At 34.8% G+C, this 19,770-nt stretch overlaps 1 protein-coding gene across 1 annotated transcript in view; it reads left to right on the top strand.

Annotated features, from left to right (window-relative positions):
- The window catches only part of NUP58 (nucleoporin 58), a 64,744-nt gene that overhangs the window by 4,598 nt on the left and 40,376 nt on the right, over positions 1-19,770 (top strand). The window contains exons 2-9 of the mRNA XM_027835115.1: positions 6,039-6,187; positions 9,043-9,078; positions 10,783-10,935; positions 11,588-11,722; positions 13,810-13,920; positions 14,705-14,729; positions 17,420-17,485; positions 18,290-18,464. Of these exons, the coding sequence (XP_027690916.1) occupies positions 6,039-6,187; positions 9,043-9,078; positions 10,783-10,935; positions 11,588-11,722; positions 13,810-13,920; positions 14,705-14,729; positions 17,420-17,485; positions 18,290-18,464 (850 nt within the window). The remainder of the gene's footprint in view (positions 1-6,038; positions 6,188-9,042; positions 9,079-10,782; positions 10,936-11,587; positions 11,723-13,809; positions 13,921-14,704; positions 14,730-17,419; positions 17,486-18,289; positions 18,465-19,770) is intronic.

The following is a 19,770-nucleotide window of genomic DNA, read 5'->3' as shown; positions in this document are numbered from 1 at the left end:
CACACACACACACACACACACACACACACACACACACACACACACACACACAAATCTCTGTTCTCTGTTTTAAGGGGTGTTGAGAAATTCTCACTACAGAATCACCTTGAATTCACTTTAGTTTAAAAAATAAATATGCTGTAGAGAATATATCTGTGGGCAGTTAGACAATATGCCATTCCAAAAATTTGGAAATTACTTATATTTTCAGATGAAGGAAAAATCATTTCCCTAATTTCTTGAAATTTTACTAATCTTCTTAAATGTCTGTTTACTAAAGACCTAGCTCTGAATCCGTGAAATTGACAGACCTCAGAGGTTATCACTAACCAGAAATATAAATCCCTTTTTTGCCACGTCATCTAGCCTTTGCTTGAAAATTACTAACAAAGGGGAAGAATAGTTTCATATAAAGGTAGCCCATTCCATTTTTTTCAGCTGCTCTAATCTTAGGAAGTTCTTCCTTATATTGAGCCAAAATCTTCCTTCCTTTAACTTACAGGTACTGATGCCAGTTCTGTTCCTGAGGCCAAGCCATATAATCTCTCTTCCTCTGAAGAATCCTTTAGATATTTGAAGACATCGATCATGTCCCCTTTGAATCTCTTTTTCAGACTGAATATCTAAACAAATGATATGATTTCAAGTAGTTTTACCCGCTTTTTCTCCTAACTCTGGTTACTCTAGCTTAACATACTTTATATGATGTGCTCAGAGCTAGGCATCATATTCTAGATGTGATCTGACTAGAGTAGAGAATGGCAGCATTATAACCATTCTTCTGTCAGTAAACTGTTTTATATACCTCCCAACTAGGTTGTAAATTCCTTGACAGCTGGAATTATTATACTTGCTTTCTCCCAAGGCTTTCCACTGTGCCATCTTTGTGATACTTCCTTAACAAAGGACCGATTGTGCCTAATATCAAATACCCTGAAGAATATGCCTCAGAATCTGTTCTCTGAGAAGGTAAATATAAAGAAGCACATTAGTGATTAGAAAGATAGCTGAGTTTGGAAGTTTGACCTTGTTTCTAATTCCATCTTTATTTACCTGACCTCGGACCTGTCAGTAACATCTAACAGACAACTCCTATGTCCAGGGACTGTGCTAAGTGTTAGCCTAGCGATGCAAAGAAAGTCCTAACCCTCAAGGAGCTTACAATTTAATGCCTCTGAGTTTGTTTCCCCATCCGTAGAATAACGGGAGGTTTTTAAGGTCCTTTCCAGCCTTACATCTGAGCTGAAGGCATAGTAGGGAAACTGATTCTAGGATTGCTTCATTATTATAATAGTTCACTTTTTCATAGTGCTTTAAAGTTTGCAAATCACTTTACCTACTTTATCTTAGTCACACGTGCTGCTGAGAAAATGGAAAGAGATGAGCAGGACTGATTGGATTAAATGAAGTTGCATTTAATGTTTCTGGCCTATATGCCCCATTTTTCCCCTGCTGCTGCTACAAGCCCTTCTTTCCAGTCCCTCAGTGGATTGCCCTCTCCACCTATAAAGCTCTGAGACTTTAAAATCTCAGTAAGAGTATTTTAATAGCTGTGATTAGTGTTTGCCTGTACCTTGTCTGTCTAAAACAAATGGCAAAGTTTACCTGTTTAGCTCTTTGCTTGCAAAGAAGAGGACTGCTATTCATAATCATAATAGCCTGATAGAATGATTACATTTGAACCTTCATTCTTAGGATAGGAGAAATAACTATCAATGAGTTTCAGTCTTGTTAGGGCTGCTTAATTTCAATTAGTGGTTCATAGGGACTTGCAAAAGGAGTGTAGAGGTGATATGGCTCTTCTGTCTACTTTCCTTGTCATTTAGTAGCAAATGTTTTCTAAATGGATACTTTTGTGGTAAGCCATCTGCCATACCAGAGAAATGAAAGACCAGCTATTCACAAAAATTAGGAATCTGGAGCTGGGTTTATTGAAGGATATTTAGGGTTCCATCATTCTTTTCCTCTTTGGTGTTCCCAGGTTTTAGGCTAACTGCTGACCCAGTTCCCTTGAAGCACAGCACATGGCCCTAGCTCATAGGATGAAAGCAGCAAAATGGCTTTTCATCTTTCTCCTCATATATAGAAAAAAATTTCCTCCGTGACTCAGGCAGTTGTTATATTGATTTTTTTTTCCAGTTCCAAAATCTATACCTTATGTAGGGTTCAGAGGTCACATTTTGGCTTATAAATCCAGGGGCATTGAGAAGAAATGTTTTATTTGGACATTTACAAGAAAAGGTATTAAAATCATCTAATACAAGTAATTTCTAATTATATTTAAAGTAACAACATCTAAAAGAAATACAGAAGTTTGTTGATTCAAGATCTTTACTAAGTTTCTCTATCTACTTTAACATTTCCATACTGAGTAGATTTTGGACAGAAAACAGGTCCTTTTCTTATCCCTCATTTAAAAAAAAATTATTTCAGCAGGAATAAATAAAAGCACTATTAATTTCCAGAAAGTTAAAAGGATGTATTTACGTATGTATAATTATATTCATGTAAATCAACATAATTTCAGCCTAACATAGATGTCAAGTTCTGATGCCCCTATTTTATCTTTTAAAAGCAAGTCAAGAAGTAGACTTGTAAATCTTTGTTCTTTCTTGGAAGAAATTGTCCTTCTCACCCTACACTCCACCCCCCCTCCCAGCAGATATATTCAAATCCCTTTCTTGGAAGGAAGGGGGAAAAGTGTTAATAGAGAGTAGTTTCAATAAACAAAGAAGGTTTTAAAATCTGTATCTATAATACACTTGAATTTGTAATAAACTTGGGACTACTTGAGAAGGCAAAATGTGTAGCTGTATATTAACTTAATAACATTTAGTAGTAACACAAATAATATTTTGAGGAGAACTTATTCCCTCTATATGCACGATCACAGAACTTAATCCTATATACAAGGTCACAGCCGGAAACAAAGGCTTCATCATAGCAGAGCAGGGCACTGGAAATTTAGCAAACAATAAGATTTATGTGTAATTAAAAGGGTAGCTATCTGACTAGTGATTTGTAGGGAGAGTGCTCATTTGCATTATTTTCAGATAGGAAGTAGTATCTATGTGTATACATCTATGTATAGACACACATGAGAAGGCAGCTATAGGCTATTGAAGTAAGATTTTTAGTACAGTGGCCCCTTGAACAATGAGACCCTATCTGTCAGTTTCCTGATCAGCATATTTGCCTTTGTCACTGGTTCTCATAAAATAATTTCTGAGCTTTGAGACATGTGGGAACAAGCTTTTATTCATTACTGGGAAATACAATTTTTCACATTATAGTGCCAAGCATTTTAATATGGATCAAGAAAACATAAAACAAGGATAGAAGTAGCTAGGTGGTGGCTTGGATAAAATGCTAGATTTGAAATCAAGAAGACCTGAATTCAAATCTTGCTGAAGATATCTATTAGATGTGTGACCCTGGGCCAACAGTAGGTCTCAGCCTAAGCCTCACTAGGTCATTGTTTGGGTTCTGATGGCTCGGAGTGATTGTAAATCGAAGTTGTTTCTGTTTTGGCCAGAAACCCTAAGAGTCTTCCCCTTCCAGATTGAGATCGATTTTTTTTTTTTTTTGGACTAGGTAAAAGAGGCCATTCTCTGCCTCATTTCTTACCTAGCCTTAATCACTGAATGGGTGTTGCCTCAGGCAAACTGAGACCTGGGGAAAGACCTTAGCTTAAAAAGGCCAAGGTACCCCGCTGCATCGCGGTTTGTTCTGACCTATGTCTTGCCACTGGACCCAGCTGACTCTAGAGGAGAGAGTGAGGCTGAGAACTTTGCACAGCTCTGCCTCACTTAAATCCAATTCACTTGCAAGTGAATCACCTTCCTAATGTCATGATCCTCTTCAAGAAGGAAGGACAAATAACAGCCCTGGGCAAATCACTTAACCTTTTCCAAACTCAGTTTGACCTCAGTTTTCTTATCTGTAAAATGAGAATCATTAATAGCACCTACTTTATGGGGTTATTGTGAGTTTCAAATAAGATGATATATGTAAAGTATTATATACATGCTAAATGTTTTTAATAACTATATAAGGACCCTGATAAATAATATTACTGCATAAATTTTCCCTCTACACTTTTTAGTAAACCCCCCCCCCAAAAAAAAGCATGTGTTGGTAGATTATAGGAATGAGTATGATTATATAGCAATAGACAGAGAAGACAGTGTAGAAATTTGTTACTGGCTGATCCTTACAGCCATTTTCTTTGTTTTTAATATAATGAAAGTTGACAAATTGGATGGAAGAACTAAGAAAATAGTTTGATAAATATATACATGAGCAGTTCACACATCTTCAGAAAGAAATTAATTCACAGAATTATCCTGTGGGCTGTTAAAAATGTGATTTTTCAAAAATCAGAAAAAGAATTAGATACAAGAAGAGTATTATGTGATGGGCACTTTTGTGATAACGTCCTTTAAAATCTGAATTCTTAATTACTGGAGACATTTTCTTTTATTGGATATAACATTATATTCTTACTACCCTTCCCTCCATTGATTATATATATCTCAGATTCATTCCTTCTTTTCCTTTACTACTGTTAGTAACCTAATTCAGGGTATTTTCAGCCCTTTCATTTGGACCACTTCAGTATTCCAATAAGTGGTTTCCCTGCTTCCCTTCTTATCCTGTTCTTGCTGATATTATAGCTGTCGATGTAATCTTTCTTCAACCTGTTCTTCACACATCTGCCAAAATAATTTTACAAATGCATAGCATTGACCATATCAGTACTGTGCTTTAAAACCTTTGATGACTCCCCCATTACTTATTGGATTAAATTGTCTACATCCACCTAGCCTGGTATTTATTACTTGGTGACAATGAGTTTTGTGGGAAAATATAATTGCCTTTGTATCCAAAAATCTTTTCCAGTCTTGTCTTATGCTGTTTCTTTTCACATATGCACACATTTCAGTCAAACTAGATTACCCGCTATGCCAAGCTCTGTGCATTTTGCTCATACCACCTGTGGCTGTATTACACTGTTCTTCCCAACCCCAGTCCCTATCCTTAAAATTTAGCTCAGTCTCCCTTGTTGTTTTCCTGACCTGAGATCCCTTTTTGGATCATTTATGAAACTGTAGCTTGCCTGTACACTGCCTGTCATCCCATTTGATCAATGCAGAGACTTTCTGGTGAGGAAACTCCCTTTATTTTTGCAACTTGGCAAATGTTTAATTTATAATCTTAGAGAGTTGCTTAGGGTCCTTAAAGATTAAGTGACTTGTCCACGGTTACCCAGCTAATACGTGGCAGGAACTGGACTTTGAACTCAGCTTTCAGGCACTGAAGCCAGCCCTCTATCCACTAGGTGCATGTGGCCTGCAAAATTTGCAGGTACATCTGAATAAGATTAAAATGTAATTGAAAAATGTTTAACAAACTAAAAATACAGTAGAACATCGACATTGTGAATTTGTAGTTTTCTATGTCAATAAGCTTCCTGTAAAGATAGGTTTTTATTTTAATTTGACACCACCACACTACACTGTGCCACTGTGCTCCTATACGTTTATCATAGCCTAATTCATGTTTTATTTTTGTCATTGTCTGATGGTCCCAGCTAGATTGTGGGAGGAAAACTAAATTAGTTCTTTAAAGACTAGACTATGTCTTAATTCATCTTTGTGTCTTCCACCATTTAAGAGTGGTATGGATGTAATAGGTACTAGATAAATGTTTGTCAGATTGAATTGTTTGTTAACATAATCCTGGGAGCAAATCTGCGTCATGGAGATGTACATACATGAGTATTTTTCTCTGTGTATATTTTAAAAGACAAGACAGGTATATTTTTAAACTACTTCATTAAAACTGGATTCATTGGTAGTTGTTCTTTAGGAATTTATATTTAAGGTTAAAAGTTGTATATGATATGCCAAAATGAAAGAAGACATTGGAAATTATAAAGCTCACTTTCCCTTTCATTTGTGATAGTCTGTTATTCTGTTCTGTTGTATTGACGAATCACCTTTGTTTTTTGGTTTGTTTTTGTGTTTTTTATTCAGTAATACCACCTCATCAGTAGGACTCAATTTTGGATCTCTTGGAAGCACAACAAATCCAACAACTACAACTGCTACTTCTGTGGGTTTTGGAACTGGACCTTTTGGTTCAAAATCTACTACAGGGTTCACTTTAGGAGGCACTAATACAGGTAGGGAATAATTAATTTTTAACTATATATTGGATACAAATTTAGAAATTAAATTTCCAGCCTTTATGCATGCCAGTTCTGAGCCCCTTTCCCAGTTCTGTAGTATGTGTTTCTGTTTACAGGTTTTGTGGTTGTTTAATGATTGCTCCTACATGCTTCAACAAGAGGTATATTGGGGGAGTGGTATTAATAGGTTCTGGGGTTTGGGAGGGGTTGAAGTAAGAAAAGAGGAGGGGAAAAGAATCTAGTTTGTCAGCCTAGACCTGCTGAAAAGATCCAAGTGTACATGAATGCTGTCATAACAGTTAGTAGGTTGTTGGAGTTAGAACCCAAGATTAGACAATTTAGCTCTAAATTAAGGTGAAGCATTACAGTAGAGCACAGAGCACATAGAAATAAATGACATACAAGACATGTCTGTTCTTAGCTGGGTAGATGTGGTAATTGATCATGATACCTCAACAATATTGGAAGTTACTACTGACGTAGTTGTTCTCAATAATAGCACAAACATGTCTACTTGTACACTGAAGGATTATTGCCTGTCCAATACATCAGAAGTGGGACTTTCTTTAGATCCTGGTTTGCGTGAGAGAGGTTTAACTTCAGATTTAACATAAAAGTATCTTGTATAGTTAATGAAGTTTGTAAGCAGTTTTTTCCTTCCGTTAGTATTTATGGGAAAATAATTGAAAATTCTGGCGCTACTTGGCTGGTATAGCTGTTCATTGTTGAATTTTACATTTCATCTCTATAGTTTGGTGAGGTTTTTTTTTTTAACTTACCTAGGTTTAACTTCATATCATAATTTCTGAATAATTAGAGTCTCAGGAAATAGGTACAGAATTCAAGACTATGGTGAAGGGGGACTTCAGTTCACCTTTGGGTTTTGATATATTGGCTTTTTGTGTGTGTGTGTGTGTGTGTGTGAGGCAATTGGGGATTAAATGACTTGCTCAGTCACACAGCTAGTGAGTGTTATGTGTCTGAGGCTGCATTTGAACTCAGGTCCTCTTGAATGCAGGGTGGGTGCTTTATCCACTGCACCGTCTCGCTGCCCCAGGTTTTGATATATTGGGCTATTAGCTCATGACAGTGAAGACAAATGAAGATCTGAACCCCAGAGTGAGAAGTGACTTATCTAAGGTCATGACAATAAAATGTCAGAGCCAGGATTGGAACCAAAGTTCTCCAACCCCAACTTTTTCCAAGTTAAAGCTGCCCTACTCTACTAGAGCAAATGAGAATATTTATTTTACCCTTTATGCTTTTGATTGTTAATTTGGAACAAAATTTAATTCTGCATATTTGGAATGTTCGAAATTTATAATTAGTTTCCAGCTGTGGGTATACACCAAAGCACTGCCCTCGGCCCTCTTTATTTCTCTTGCTGTACTTTCTTTCTGGATAAACTTATTAGTCCTTTGTATTTAATTATCATCTTTATGGAGATGACTCCTAGATTCATAAATCCAGCCCTAATCTCTCTCCTGAATTCTAGGCCTGTATCACCAATGACCTATTGGATATTTTAAATTGAATGTTCTTGTTAGCATCTCAAACTCTTTCTATTCCCCTTTCTCTCTCCCTCTTCTAAACTTCCCTATTTTTGTTAACTATCCTTGCAATTTGAAACCCTAAAATTATTTTTGACGTCTCTCTCTTACCCCCTACATTAAGTAAGTTTGCAGATTTTGACACCACAGTGTCTCCCAAGTCTTTCCCCTTCCATTTACTTCACGTGGCCATACTTCTTTTGGGCCCTCAGCCCCTTTGCCTGGATTATTGCAATAAATTCCTAATTAGTATCTTTGCCCTAAGTCTCTCCTCTCTATCATCTCCACACAACCTCTGAAATGGTGTTAAAACATAATTTGATCACATTATTCTCTTAACTATGTACTCTAGGGGCTTTTATCTTTAGGATAAACTACAGCTCCTCCATTTGGTATTTAAATTCTTTTATAAACCATGAGCCTTTCTTAGTTTTCCAGGCTTATTAGACATTATTCCCCTTCATTCACTTTGTGTTTATGCCAAATTGGCCTTCTTGCAGTTCCTTAAATATGCACAGCACTACATTTCCTGTCTCCATTCCTGGAGTGCCACCTCGTAGACTTTGTAACTTCAGAGCTCAGCTCAAGGACTGGCTTTACATGCAGCCTCAGCTTCTAGGGTCTTCCTTCCAAAATTACATAGTATACAAATTACCTTGTATGTTCTATAAATGCTTAGATGTGTGTATGTTGTCTTCAATTGAATGTAAGCCCCTGGAGGAGAACTGTTTTACTTCTATCTTTGTATCCCTAGTGCTTAGCACAGTGCCTGACTTGTTAGCGTATGCTTAAGAAGTGCTTATTGATTCATGTTGATTTTGAGCTCTGCTTAATGGTTGAAGTAAAGAAGGGTTTTGTATAATATTCAGTCAGTATATATTCAAACCAAGGACTTTGGTAGGTACTGGAATACAAATTTTAGAAAATGAACAGTCCGAACTCCTGAGGAGCTTATTTATGTTCCAGTGAGATGATATTATTAAGATACTATTTTTCTTGTAGATCATTCCAAATCTTTAATTGGAGCATTGTGAATAGAGTGTGAGACTTAACAGTCTAGAATTCCTGGATTCTAATCCTTCTCAGACACGCAGCATTGTATGACTCTAGGCAACTCTTCACTCAGTCTCAGTTTCCTCATCAGTAAAATGGGGATAAAAATATTTGTTGCACTAATATCAAAGGTTGCCATGAAGCTCAAATAAGATTAAAATGTTTTGCAAGTTTTAAAGCAGTGTGTAAATGTCACTAATCATCATAATTAATAATTGTTAAATTCTTTTTTTTTTTTATCTCTAGGAACAGCAACGACTCTAGGGACAGGATTAACCCTGGGTAAGAACATTTTGGCAGTAGATCTGAAACGACTGATTTTGTTGAGTTTAACCCCTAGGGCATGATTGGCATGACCTTCCTGCAACCCTCCTAACTTTGCCGTTCTCAGAGGTGGGGACATGTGGAATGAAGAAAATGCAGAAATAACTGGACATAATCATTACGTCTTTTGAATGTTCTGAGAATGTAGGGATTGTTTTCCCCTGTTTTAATTGCCTTTCGTAGTTTTTAAAGTGAAACATTTTTTAATATGCTACTACTTTTCATGAGTTACTTCAGAGACACAACTTTAATGGGAAAAGCTTCACACCTAAAAATCACATAACTTGGCATTGGCATCTAGTTAGGGATGGGCATTTGAAGTTCATTTTCTCATTTATAAAGTAAGTGTGCCTGATTTCTGGCTTACAACCCACCTCCTTTCTATTAGAGCATTCAACTAGATTTTTTCTAGGTTTTCTTGAGGAATCTGTGAGTTCTTAGGTGTGGTCACTTTTTTTATTTAGTATCATTAGCAGCAGATATACTTTGGGAAGTAATGTGTAGTAGATATACTTCTGGGCTGGATGATGATAACCTGAGTTCAAATCTTTGAACCTTTGTTACTCTGTCTTAGGCTTAGTTTCTCTATCTGTGAAATGGAATCATAATACCTGTATTACTACCTTACAGGTTTGTTAAGAGGCTTAAATGAGATCAAGTATGTATGTAAAGTGTTTTGCAAAATTTGAAATACTACCATAAGAGTTATCATTATTATTTTCCCCATGTGGCAGTCCAGTTTTTAGGTGTGGACATGAGCAGCATAGAACAGTTATTGTTTTGAGTGATAATTCAAGTGGACTTTTAATGGCGTTCTATTATTCTCCCATAAAAATGGACCTTTTCCTCCTCTCCCACCCATTTATTAGCTGCTTCAATTTACCTTTTCTTACTATAGCTCCCAGGGCTGAAAAGGTTATCAAAACTTTGTTATAATATGGTCATAACTATTTTGATCAAGAGAAGCATTCACAAAGATCCTTTTAAATAGCAAGTCCGTGGCTTTCCTATCTTTCTATCTCAATCCATATTGACATATTTCTCCAACCTCTCATGACAAAATAACCTTGGACTTTTTCTTCCTGTCTACTGTTTTCCTTGCTGGTTTTCACTAGTCTTCTTAGTTGAAATTACTAGGTAACTATTGTTGAGGGAGTTTGATCTTATACACAAGTATACTGCTTGTTGTGCATATATAGGCCCTTGATCTTTCAGTAATAATTGTTTATTTATATAGAACTTAAAGATTTACAGAATGTTTTATCTGGATAGATAAATAGATAGATTTCTCCCATTTTGCAGATGAGGAAAAAAGTTCATAGAGATAAAATGACTTTCTTAAAGGTCACTTGGCTAATGAATGTTAAAGCCAGGATACAAATTCAGGTCTTCTGACTTCAAGATCCAAGTTCTTTTGACTATCTTGCAGGGACAGGACTGCAATAATTGAGATTTCTGTTCTGCTTTAAAGCTTATAAAATGCTTTATATGCATTATCTCATTTTGATGCCTGGGCCATGATTGGCACTTTGATATGCTGTTGGTCATATCAGGCTGTGAAAGGACTATAGGTGATATTATTATATCCATTTTACAAATGAGAAAATTGACAGTTACAGGTGTAAAATATTTATGTAACATCATGAAATATTTTTATTACAGGGACACCTGCCACTACATCTGCAACAACAACAGGTTTCAGTTTAGGATTCAGTAAACCTGCAGCATCTGCTACACCATTTGCTTTACCTATTACTTCTACCTCAAGTGGTCCTCTCTCTCTTTCATCTGCCCTTACATCAACTCCAGCAGCAGGTAAATTCATGGCAGAAACATAAGTTGCATTAAATTGGAATAAGTTTTGTTTTTATTTGGTCGAAGACTGTAAATACTCATTTTAAGAAAATTATGTGAAAACTAGATTTTATGAAATATGTAAAGTAGGAGGCTAATTTGGCACTTAATATAGAAATGTGTGTGTGTGTATGTATAAATACACACATGTATATGTAAAATTTTGCAACTCTAATCTTTTTGGGAGAGGAAAAATCAACATAATTTAATTTTAAGTGGAAGTAGCACACTTGAAAGTTTGTCTTTTGTTTCCAAGGACAAGGATAGTAACTACTGTGTGTGTATGGCATGTAGATTAACTGGTAACAAAAATGTATATTTAGTCATTCAAAGCAGCGCTAGATAACTGTTTTCTGTAGTTTGGATTTTAAGGGTAACTTGTTACTCTAAACATTATAGTATAAATACATAAATGCTGATACTCTGAATGTTATATACCAAGGAACAAATACTTTTTATAGCTTAACTTGAAAACTATTTCCCAGAGAGGAATCTATACCCATTTAAATGGGATTTTATTCATTTAGGAGTAAAGTTACATTTGTATTCAAGAAAAATCTATAGTTTATGAAGTAGGGTTTCTTCTTGATGTTTAGTCTGTCTTTTTCGGCAGCTTCCACAGGCTTTTCTTTAAATTTGGGTGCAACACCTGCTACAACTACAACTTCATCAACGGGGCTTTCTCTCGGAGGGTCTTTACCTGGTTTGGGAACCTCTCTTTTCCAGAATACAAATACAGCAACATCAGGTGATCAGTTACTTTTGTTTCAAAATTTATTTCCTTTTCAAATGTTAAAAATTCAGTATTGAAATAATTCATTTTTCTCTTATCCTCAATTGCTATTTTGAGCAGGTTTGTTTTCTAAGAGCATTATGGTCTATTTACTTTTTAGCAAAAACCTTGAAAATAATTTTATTTGTAACTTGTCTGTAGCATTTTTTGTTATTGAGCAAATTGACTTTATTTTTTAAAAGCATTGTTTTCTGTTTCTGAGCATTTGTTGAACAGCTAGTGCTATGCCATATACTAAATGGAATGTAGATCTATTACAAAACTCTGTTTGAGGAGATCCCTGACAACAGAGAAAAGTGATGTTTTTGTCAAATGACTAATCTCTAGTTTCACTTTAAATTGGGACATTGAATTTTAATGCTTTATGGTTTTTGTTACTTCATTCCATGTTCTTAAAATCACTGTAGTGCTGGAGAGCTGAGTTCACTGGGCATTTGTGTATTTTTTTTAATATTCTCCATGTCTTCACTTAAGTATCATTATCTGATTATTTTAAATAGCATCCTTTTGTAGGTTGATTATAAACCAATAACTGTAGGCTTTGGTTAGTACACTTTGTAGAAGAAAGCCTTGAAGTGGTGGTGATGCTGACCAAATAATTTTTGCCTTGTTCATATTGATCTTACAACAACACCATTATCCTCACCAAACTTTCCTGCTTATTCTTAATAACCTCTACTCTACATCATTTAGGCACACAAATCTGTTTGGTAGATATTCATTCTAAAGTTATCTTCTATTCATTCTAAAGTTATCTTAGATACATTTGAAAAAATCCAGACAAAGCAGGAATAGAAAGGATAGATAAATTATGTTTCATTCATTTCAGGTCTATTTGCTAATTTTTTTTTCCATAATTTTTCTTTGATTCTTGAGTTTGTAGTTATGATTGTGCTAATCTAGAGGTCCCACTTAATTTTTTCAATAGAAGGCTTGAAGAATCTTGGTGGCATTTGGTCAGAAAGGGGCAATAGCCATGTACCTTAGTGATACATCCTGGTATATACCATATGTGTGTGAACACACACACACATACATACAGCATAGGTTTAAGTAGAGAGAGGTAAAAGTCAGCATAATGCCTTAAATTTTCTTCTATTTTGATAGCTAATCTTCATCGATCTAAGTATTAAAAATAGAAAATACCAGTGGTAAGAATTTGGACTTGGAAGACTTGGGTTTGCATCCAGGTTCTGTCACTGTGCACCAGTGTGACTTTGTCACTTAACCTTGCTGGGCCTCAATTTCCTTATCTATAAGTTGATTGGGTTGGACTAGATGATCTTTAATATTTCTTCAGGCTCTAAAGCTATAATTTTATGATAAAGTGAATTAAATTTTCAGAAAATTATTTTAGAAGGTCCAAAATGCTATTTATAACATTGAAGTATAAGGTTGCTGAATTACCCATCATAAGAAAGTTAAATAAATTTTTTTGTGAATAAACAGGTGAAATAGTTTTATGCTCATGAATTTGTGATCTCATTGAAATGGATTTTGCCTTCAACATTCAGCACCATGTGTTAGTATATAGAGGTGACCAGCCTTGAAGTTGGGAAGACCTGTGTTCATTTTGCTTCTGACAGATATTTGTGTTACCATGGGCAAGTTGTTTATTCTCGTTGCCCCAGGAAAAACTCTTGACAGAGTCATAGACAGTTGCTATTCTGCATACGTGGAGGGAGTTTCCATACAGGCTAACCAGCACATTGAAGAAATCAACTCTGAAACAAATAACCCAACCCCACAACCCCCCCAAAAATTCAAAGTAACTTCAGTTCCACAAAAAAGTTAATTCATTTCTTTGTAGCAAAATTGCTGGATAATTTAAACCCATTTTATTGAAATTTCATTTTTCCTGAACATAGTCTCTAAAGCCTTTATCGTATCTCTGATTTTAGCTAATTTATTTGTCTTTTGTTTGTTTCTCCTGAAAGTCAAGTGCAGAAAAATAATTCTTTGTTTAAGTTAATAAGTGCTTTACTCTGCAATATTCATATAGTATTTTTGGGACATCTTTTCCTTTACATATCATTTTGTAGGACTTGGACAGAATGCCCTGGGTTTAACATTGGGAACTACTGCAGCTCCTTCAACCACTGGCAATGAAGGCCTTGGTGGTATAGATTTTAGCAGCTCTTCAGATAAAAAGAGTAAGTCTTATCTTTTTATGTCATTTGCATTCATATTTAGGGGAAAGTAGGATAGTAAATTTGGAACCTAAACCTCAAAACCAATCAGTGAAAATACTCTGTAGGTATAAAGTAGACTATGAGTTACAGGCTCATTTATGCTATTTTTTATTTTAAATTTTCCCCGATTTCATTTTCTTTGAAGTAGTGTCACAGTTTTGGGTTTGAATGTACAATTGGTGAAAAAAAATCTTATCTCAGATATTAGGAAAATACTTTTTTATACGTTATAAGTTTACTAATTACTGACCGAACTCAGAGCCTGGGACTTAGAGGTAGATAAAGTCGGTATCTGGCTAGAGTATGTCATGTAGGAGGTTGTAGTGTGGGATGTTTTTTAATGGTACTTTTAAGTGAATATACTTTGATAGAAAATTCTACTTCCTGTGGTGTACAGATTTTAATTTTGTGATGTCTGCTATAGACATTGAGTCTTCATGATAACACTATGTTGGAGGGGTGGGACAAGAACAAGGATGGAAGGAGATTTTCAAACCTTGCTTTGGAAGATAAATGCCGTATCTCAGATATATTCTAACCAAATAATTCAAATTCATAAAATCTAATGATTTTGGAAATTTGCAAATTTCAAATGGGGTCAAGACTTTAGTTTCTCCACCTTAAATTGTGCGTATGCGTGTATGTGTGTGTATATATATTTATATATATATATTCAGATCACTAGCATTTTTAAAAAGTTCTAATACTTTTCCTATTCTTACATAATACTTCTTTAATTTTTTAGGTGATAAAACAGGAACAAGACCAGAGTAAGTAGTTTTTATTTTTCAGAAAGAAAAACTAAAATTTTGTTTCTTAATAACAATTTAGCACTTAGATCATAAGGTTTGGAATAAGATGAATATATTCTATTCACTTTGAAAAATTATTTCACCTTCTTGTTCATTTTCTTCTTTCTGAAACTGAACAATAATCAGCTACCACAAACAAGTCTAATGCTATAATAAATCCTATAATTATCTGTTATTGCTCTCTTCAAGAATTTTCATTTGCTCTTCAATGCCTAGTGAATAAACTCCAAACTTAGTCTTTCATTCAGGGTCCTTCATATTCTTTGTCCAAACTGTCTTTCTAGCCTTATCACTCTCTTTTTCCTTTTGTTGACTATCTTTTTACTGTTTTTTGTTTTTACGTCACCCAGATTTCCTTGTTTCTACTTTGTTTCCAGTTCTTTGCTACCACAAAAAGTATTGCTATCTATGTTTTGATGAATTGGAGAGCCTTTCTTTTGGTTATTGACATTCATGGGGCGTATGCTAACAGTGGAATCTCTGGGTCAAAGGTTGTAGACACCTGAGGCACTTTTTTTCCCCAACATGATTGCAAATTTTTTTCTGGAACAATTGTACTAATTCATAGCTCTACCATCAATGCATTAATGTGCCTGGTTTTCACAACCCTTCCAGCATTGACTATTCTCATGTTTTTTCTTTTTGCCAATTTTCTTGATATGAGTTGAGACCTCAGAATTGTTTTGATTTTCATTTTTCAATTTAGTAATTTGGAGCATTCTTTCATGTGGTTGTTAATAATTTGCAATTTTTTTTTCAATTCTTTTGAGAAGTGTTTATCCCCTTTATTAGGGAATTGTCCTATTTTTTGTTGGCTCTTACGAATGCCTCTTGTTCCACTTCTCTGCTTTTGCCCAAAAATACATATATTTTAAGAATTTAAATAATACATTGTATTTGTAATATAGCAGGATATAAGATAAATCGACAAAAATCATCTACATTTCAATATTATCTCCAGTAAATAAAAGCAGGATAGAATAAGAACATTTACAGTAGCTACACAGCATATTAAATATTTGGGCTGTAATTCAAAAAGACTGTGTAAGCCTACATATACAGTGGCTGAGACAGGGACCTGAGTTCAAAATCTGACTCTGTCACTTAATAGCATGTGAAAAATGAGACAGACCAAATGGCCTCTAAGTCCCTTTTAACTATAAATGTGCAATCCTGTGGCTTACACAGTGAAAACTTTAAAATAATTTTGACAAATTAGGAAAACTGAACAAATGGAGAAATTTTTTCCCTGCTATGGTTGTATCAAGTGAACATAACATCAATGTCAGTTTTTTTCAGATTAAATTATTGCTTTAACTCCTTTACAGAATTAGAGAAAGAAAACACAATTCATATAGAAGCATAAATGGACAGGTATATCCAGAGGAATTATGAGGGGAAAAAAAATCAGTGGTTACCTTGCTAAATTTCAAAATAGTCTTTAGAATAGTAATAACAAATATGTGGTACTGGACAAAGATAGGAAAATAGATCTCTACAGTAGTATAGAGATTCCAGACATAGAACCATTGTACATAAATGATTAGTGTTTGATAATTTCAGAACTGGGGAAAACAAAACTTTGGGGAGAAGAATAAAAATGTTGGAAAAATTGGATAGGGTATTGTAAAATAGGTTTGGATTCACACCTTGCTTCACACCATGTATTACATTAAAGTCAAATTTGACCATTGACATAAATATTAAAATTATTATTGTGTGTTTATTGCCAAAATTAGTTTGAGAAATTGGACTATTGGGTTAAATCAGAATACTTCATCCTGGCATTCAAGTAGTCCTCCCAAGCCTGGCTCTGCCTCATTTATTCAACTTTATCTCCTTCAGTATTCTTAGTAGATCTTTTATTCAAGCCTTGCTAGCATTTTTAGTAGCTCACCTCTTCTCTTCCTCCCCTAAAGCCCCAACCTCTAATGTTTATGCCCACTTTCTATTTTTAATCATAAACTTTGAGTATGCTGCTGCTTATCTAATTCATATAAAAATAGCTCATGGTTTTATTTTGAAGCCTTGAAAAGTCTTTTCTTCTATAACCATTTCTGTAGTTTGTGTTTTTTTGTTTTGTTTTGTTTTGTTTTTTGCTAAGTGGAGTTGAAAGAGTTATTGATATTCTGTTTGCATGCCAACAGCAAAGAACTTATTGATGAAGTGCTGATTTTACAAATATCTTAGGGCTTAATAATTGTAAAGTTATTTAAAATTCTTCCAGGAAAATTGTGTAGGTTTGTGCTAATTTTATGGCTGGTGGAATGGTTTAAGTGGAGAATTAGCCAAGGACTCCCTTTTCCCACGTTACACTACTTGCTGGGAACTGGCATACTTTTGTTAGGGTCCTTGTCATTCAAATGTTGTCAACTTAAAACCATATTAAAGCTTTTTAACTAGAAATATAAAAGGATGGCGTTTATACTACCAGTTCCTAAAATACTTGTGCAGATTAAAAACTTCCCATACTTTTGAAAAAAAAATTCTTCTAGGAAAGGTACTGTGTAAATGGAAAGTATTGTGATCATGATCAATGTATAAACTGTTCTCTTGAATGATACTTGCCATTGTTTTACCTATCTTTGAAGAAATTTCAAGTTTCTTTTATCTGTTTGGTTAAAATAAATGTATGGTGTTTTTCTTAGGGATAGTAAAGCACTGAAGGATGAAAATCTACCTCCTGTAATTTGCCAAGATGTTGAAAATCTCCAGTAAGTATCTAATAAAATTAACAATGTTGGACTTCAAAGATAAGCATTCAAATCTCAATTTGGAATATTATTGTAAGTTTTCTGAAAATTTGCAATTGAACAAAAAGTTCTTAAGTACTTAAAAGAATTTTAAGCAATGGAGAATAAAGAGCAAAATATGCCTGCTCTGCTTGGGATTTTATAGCACAGAGAGCATTATACCCAATTGCTCTAAACATAGGGTTTATCGTTAACATACCAGCCTCATAGATGAAGGATATTGAGAATTCAGGCTCACTGACTGCCTCACTGTTCTTCAAGCCTCCATATTGGTTCCTGATCTGGAAATGAAATAGCATTAACATTGGTCCTAAACCACTACCTTTGCCTAGAACTTTTCAAGTGGCTAGGTTGGTGAGAGTCTGTATTTTGTACTCTGGAGCACAAAATGGGAAGTGTCAGATTTTCACAAATGCTCCAATTTTGAGTAACTAGACTCTAGCAGCCTTGGAATACTCTAGTAATGGGTAAGTCAGAGTAGGTTAGATGTAGAAGTTGGTAAGTTGTTTTTTTTCCCCTGGTGCCAGAGGCAGTATTTAACTAGTCATCCTATCTATCTGGCTCTATCTTTCCCTCTACCTGCTGGGGGAAGGGCCCCGGTGGGTAGACTGCATTGAGTCTGCAATAGGACATACGTACTTTAGGTGAGCCTTTTTAGTATATTTCTGGCACTTGGAATTTGACATATTGGTCAGCCTCTTATCTTTACTTGTAATTGGTTTAGAAAGTAGTTTTTAAAATTGCATTTTATTGAAATTTTTGCAGGAAATTTGTGAAGGAACAAAAACAGGTTCAAGAAGAAATTAGTCGAATGTCTTCTAAAGCAATGCTTAAAGTCCAAGAGGATATTAAAGCCCTGAAACAGCTTCTCTCACTGGCTGCCAGTGGATTACAGAGAAATACTCTCAATATTGACAAGTTGAAAATAGAAACTGCTCAGGTATTGTATAGTTATTTTAAAAAATGCTACTCAATTGAAACATTATGAACTAGAATGTCATCTGTCTTCATTGGTCAGAATAAGGACTACATAAAATGTTGAATCACAATAATGATGCATGGGGGAAAAAATAAGTAGCCATGGTATAGTCTCTGAGTACCTCAAGTGTTCTGGAATCATTTAATCCACAGCCAACAGGAGATACATTTTAACTGATAAGGTTATTACACCAGGTAGTCATTGGGACAGCTAGCCAAAGTAAAAAGTCAGTTTAGAATATAAATTATTTTGTGAAATCTTATAAAAAAAGGATGAAAGAAAACTATGAGCAGCATCATGCCATAAAACAGAGAAGCAGTGGAAGGTAAAACCAGTTTGAAAAAAGCTTGATGAGATATCTAGATAAGCAAAGACAATAATAGCAAACAAAAGAAAAAATAGAAAAGTGGAAAAGATCTGTAAGTATTTTAATAATAAACTATTTCCAGTTTTAAGGACAGCACTTCTACTGCACTTGGCATCTTACATCTCATTCCCATCCGTGCTTATTATAGAGGAGGTAAAAATGCCACTAGACAGAACAGAGATGGGAGACCAGGTATACCTAGAGGATTTCCCTGCTGCAAGTTACATAGTTGTGAGAGTATTGAGGGATAGTGGAGAGAAGGAAAAATACCAAAGGTTTGACAAAGAATCTCAACTTTTATTAATACTGAAATAAGGCAACTGAGATAACATTGACAACCACTTGCCTGTATATCTTCTTTTCTAGCTAGATAAAGATTCTTGTGACAATCATCTCCATGCAAGATAGAAGATATCGTTGATGAAGTTATTAGTAGGGAACAGTTCACAAGTGAACCACATCTTTACCATCACGTATTTGACTGAAAGATGTATTGAATACATGTTCCCACTGTGTTTAATGTTTATTCATTATAAAAAAGCATTTGATTTAGTAGAGCAAGACATCACCTTCATGGCTCTCTTCTGATAAAGGGTTGGAAGTTTTATACTGTAATATATTTGTAACAATCTGTAAATCTTTCCCCAAATTTAAATAGGTTCTTTTGCTTAAGAAACTCATGTAATTTCATGAGGAATCAATGTGGCATAGCAAATAGAGTGCTGGACTTGGGAGACATTAAGACCCAAGTTTAGAACCTGCCTTGGACACTTAATTATATATTATTGACCCTAGGCAAGTCCTTTAACCTTTTTGGGATTCATTCGTACATCATAGTCATTCAAGATTTCTTGAAAGATGTCAATCAGAAGTTGTACAACCTTGTACAATAATCTCTAT

This window comes from Vombatus ursinus, unplaced genomic scaffold (genome assembly GCF_900497805.2).
Source record: "Vombatus ursinus unplaced genomic scaffold, bare-nosed wombat genome assembly UNPS02014813.1, whole genome shotgun sequence".
NCBI lineage: Eukaryota > Metazoa > Chordata > Mammalia > Diprotodontia > Vombatidae > Vombatus > Vombatus ursinus.
The sequence above is the reverse complement of the archived record's forward strand: the minus strand, read 5'-3'. Positions and strand labels throughout refer to the sequence as shown.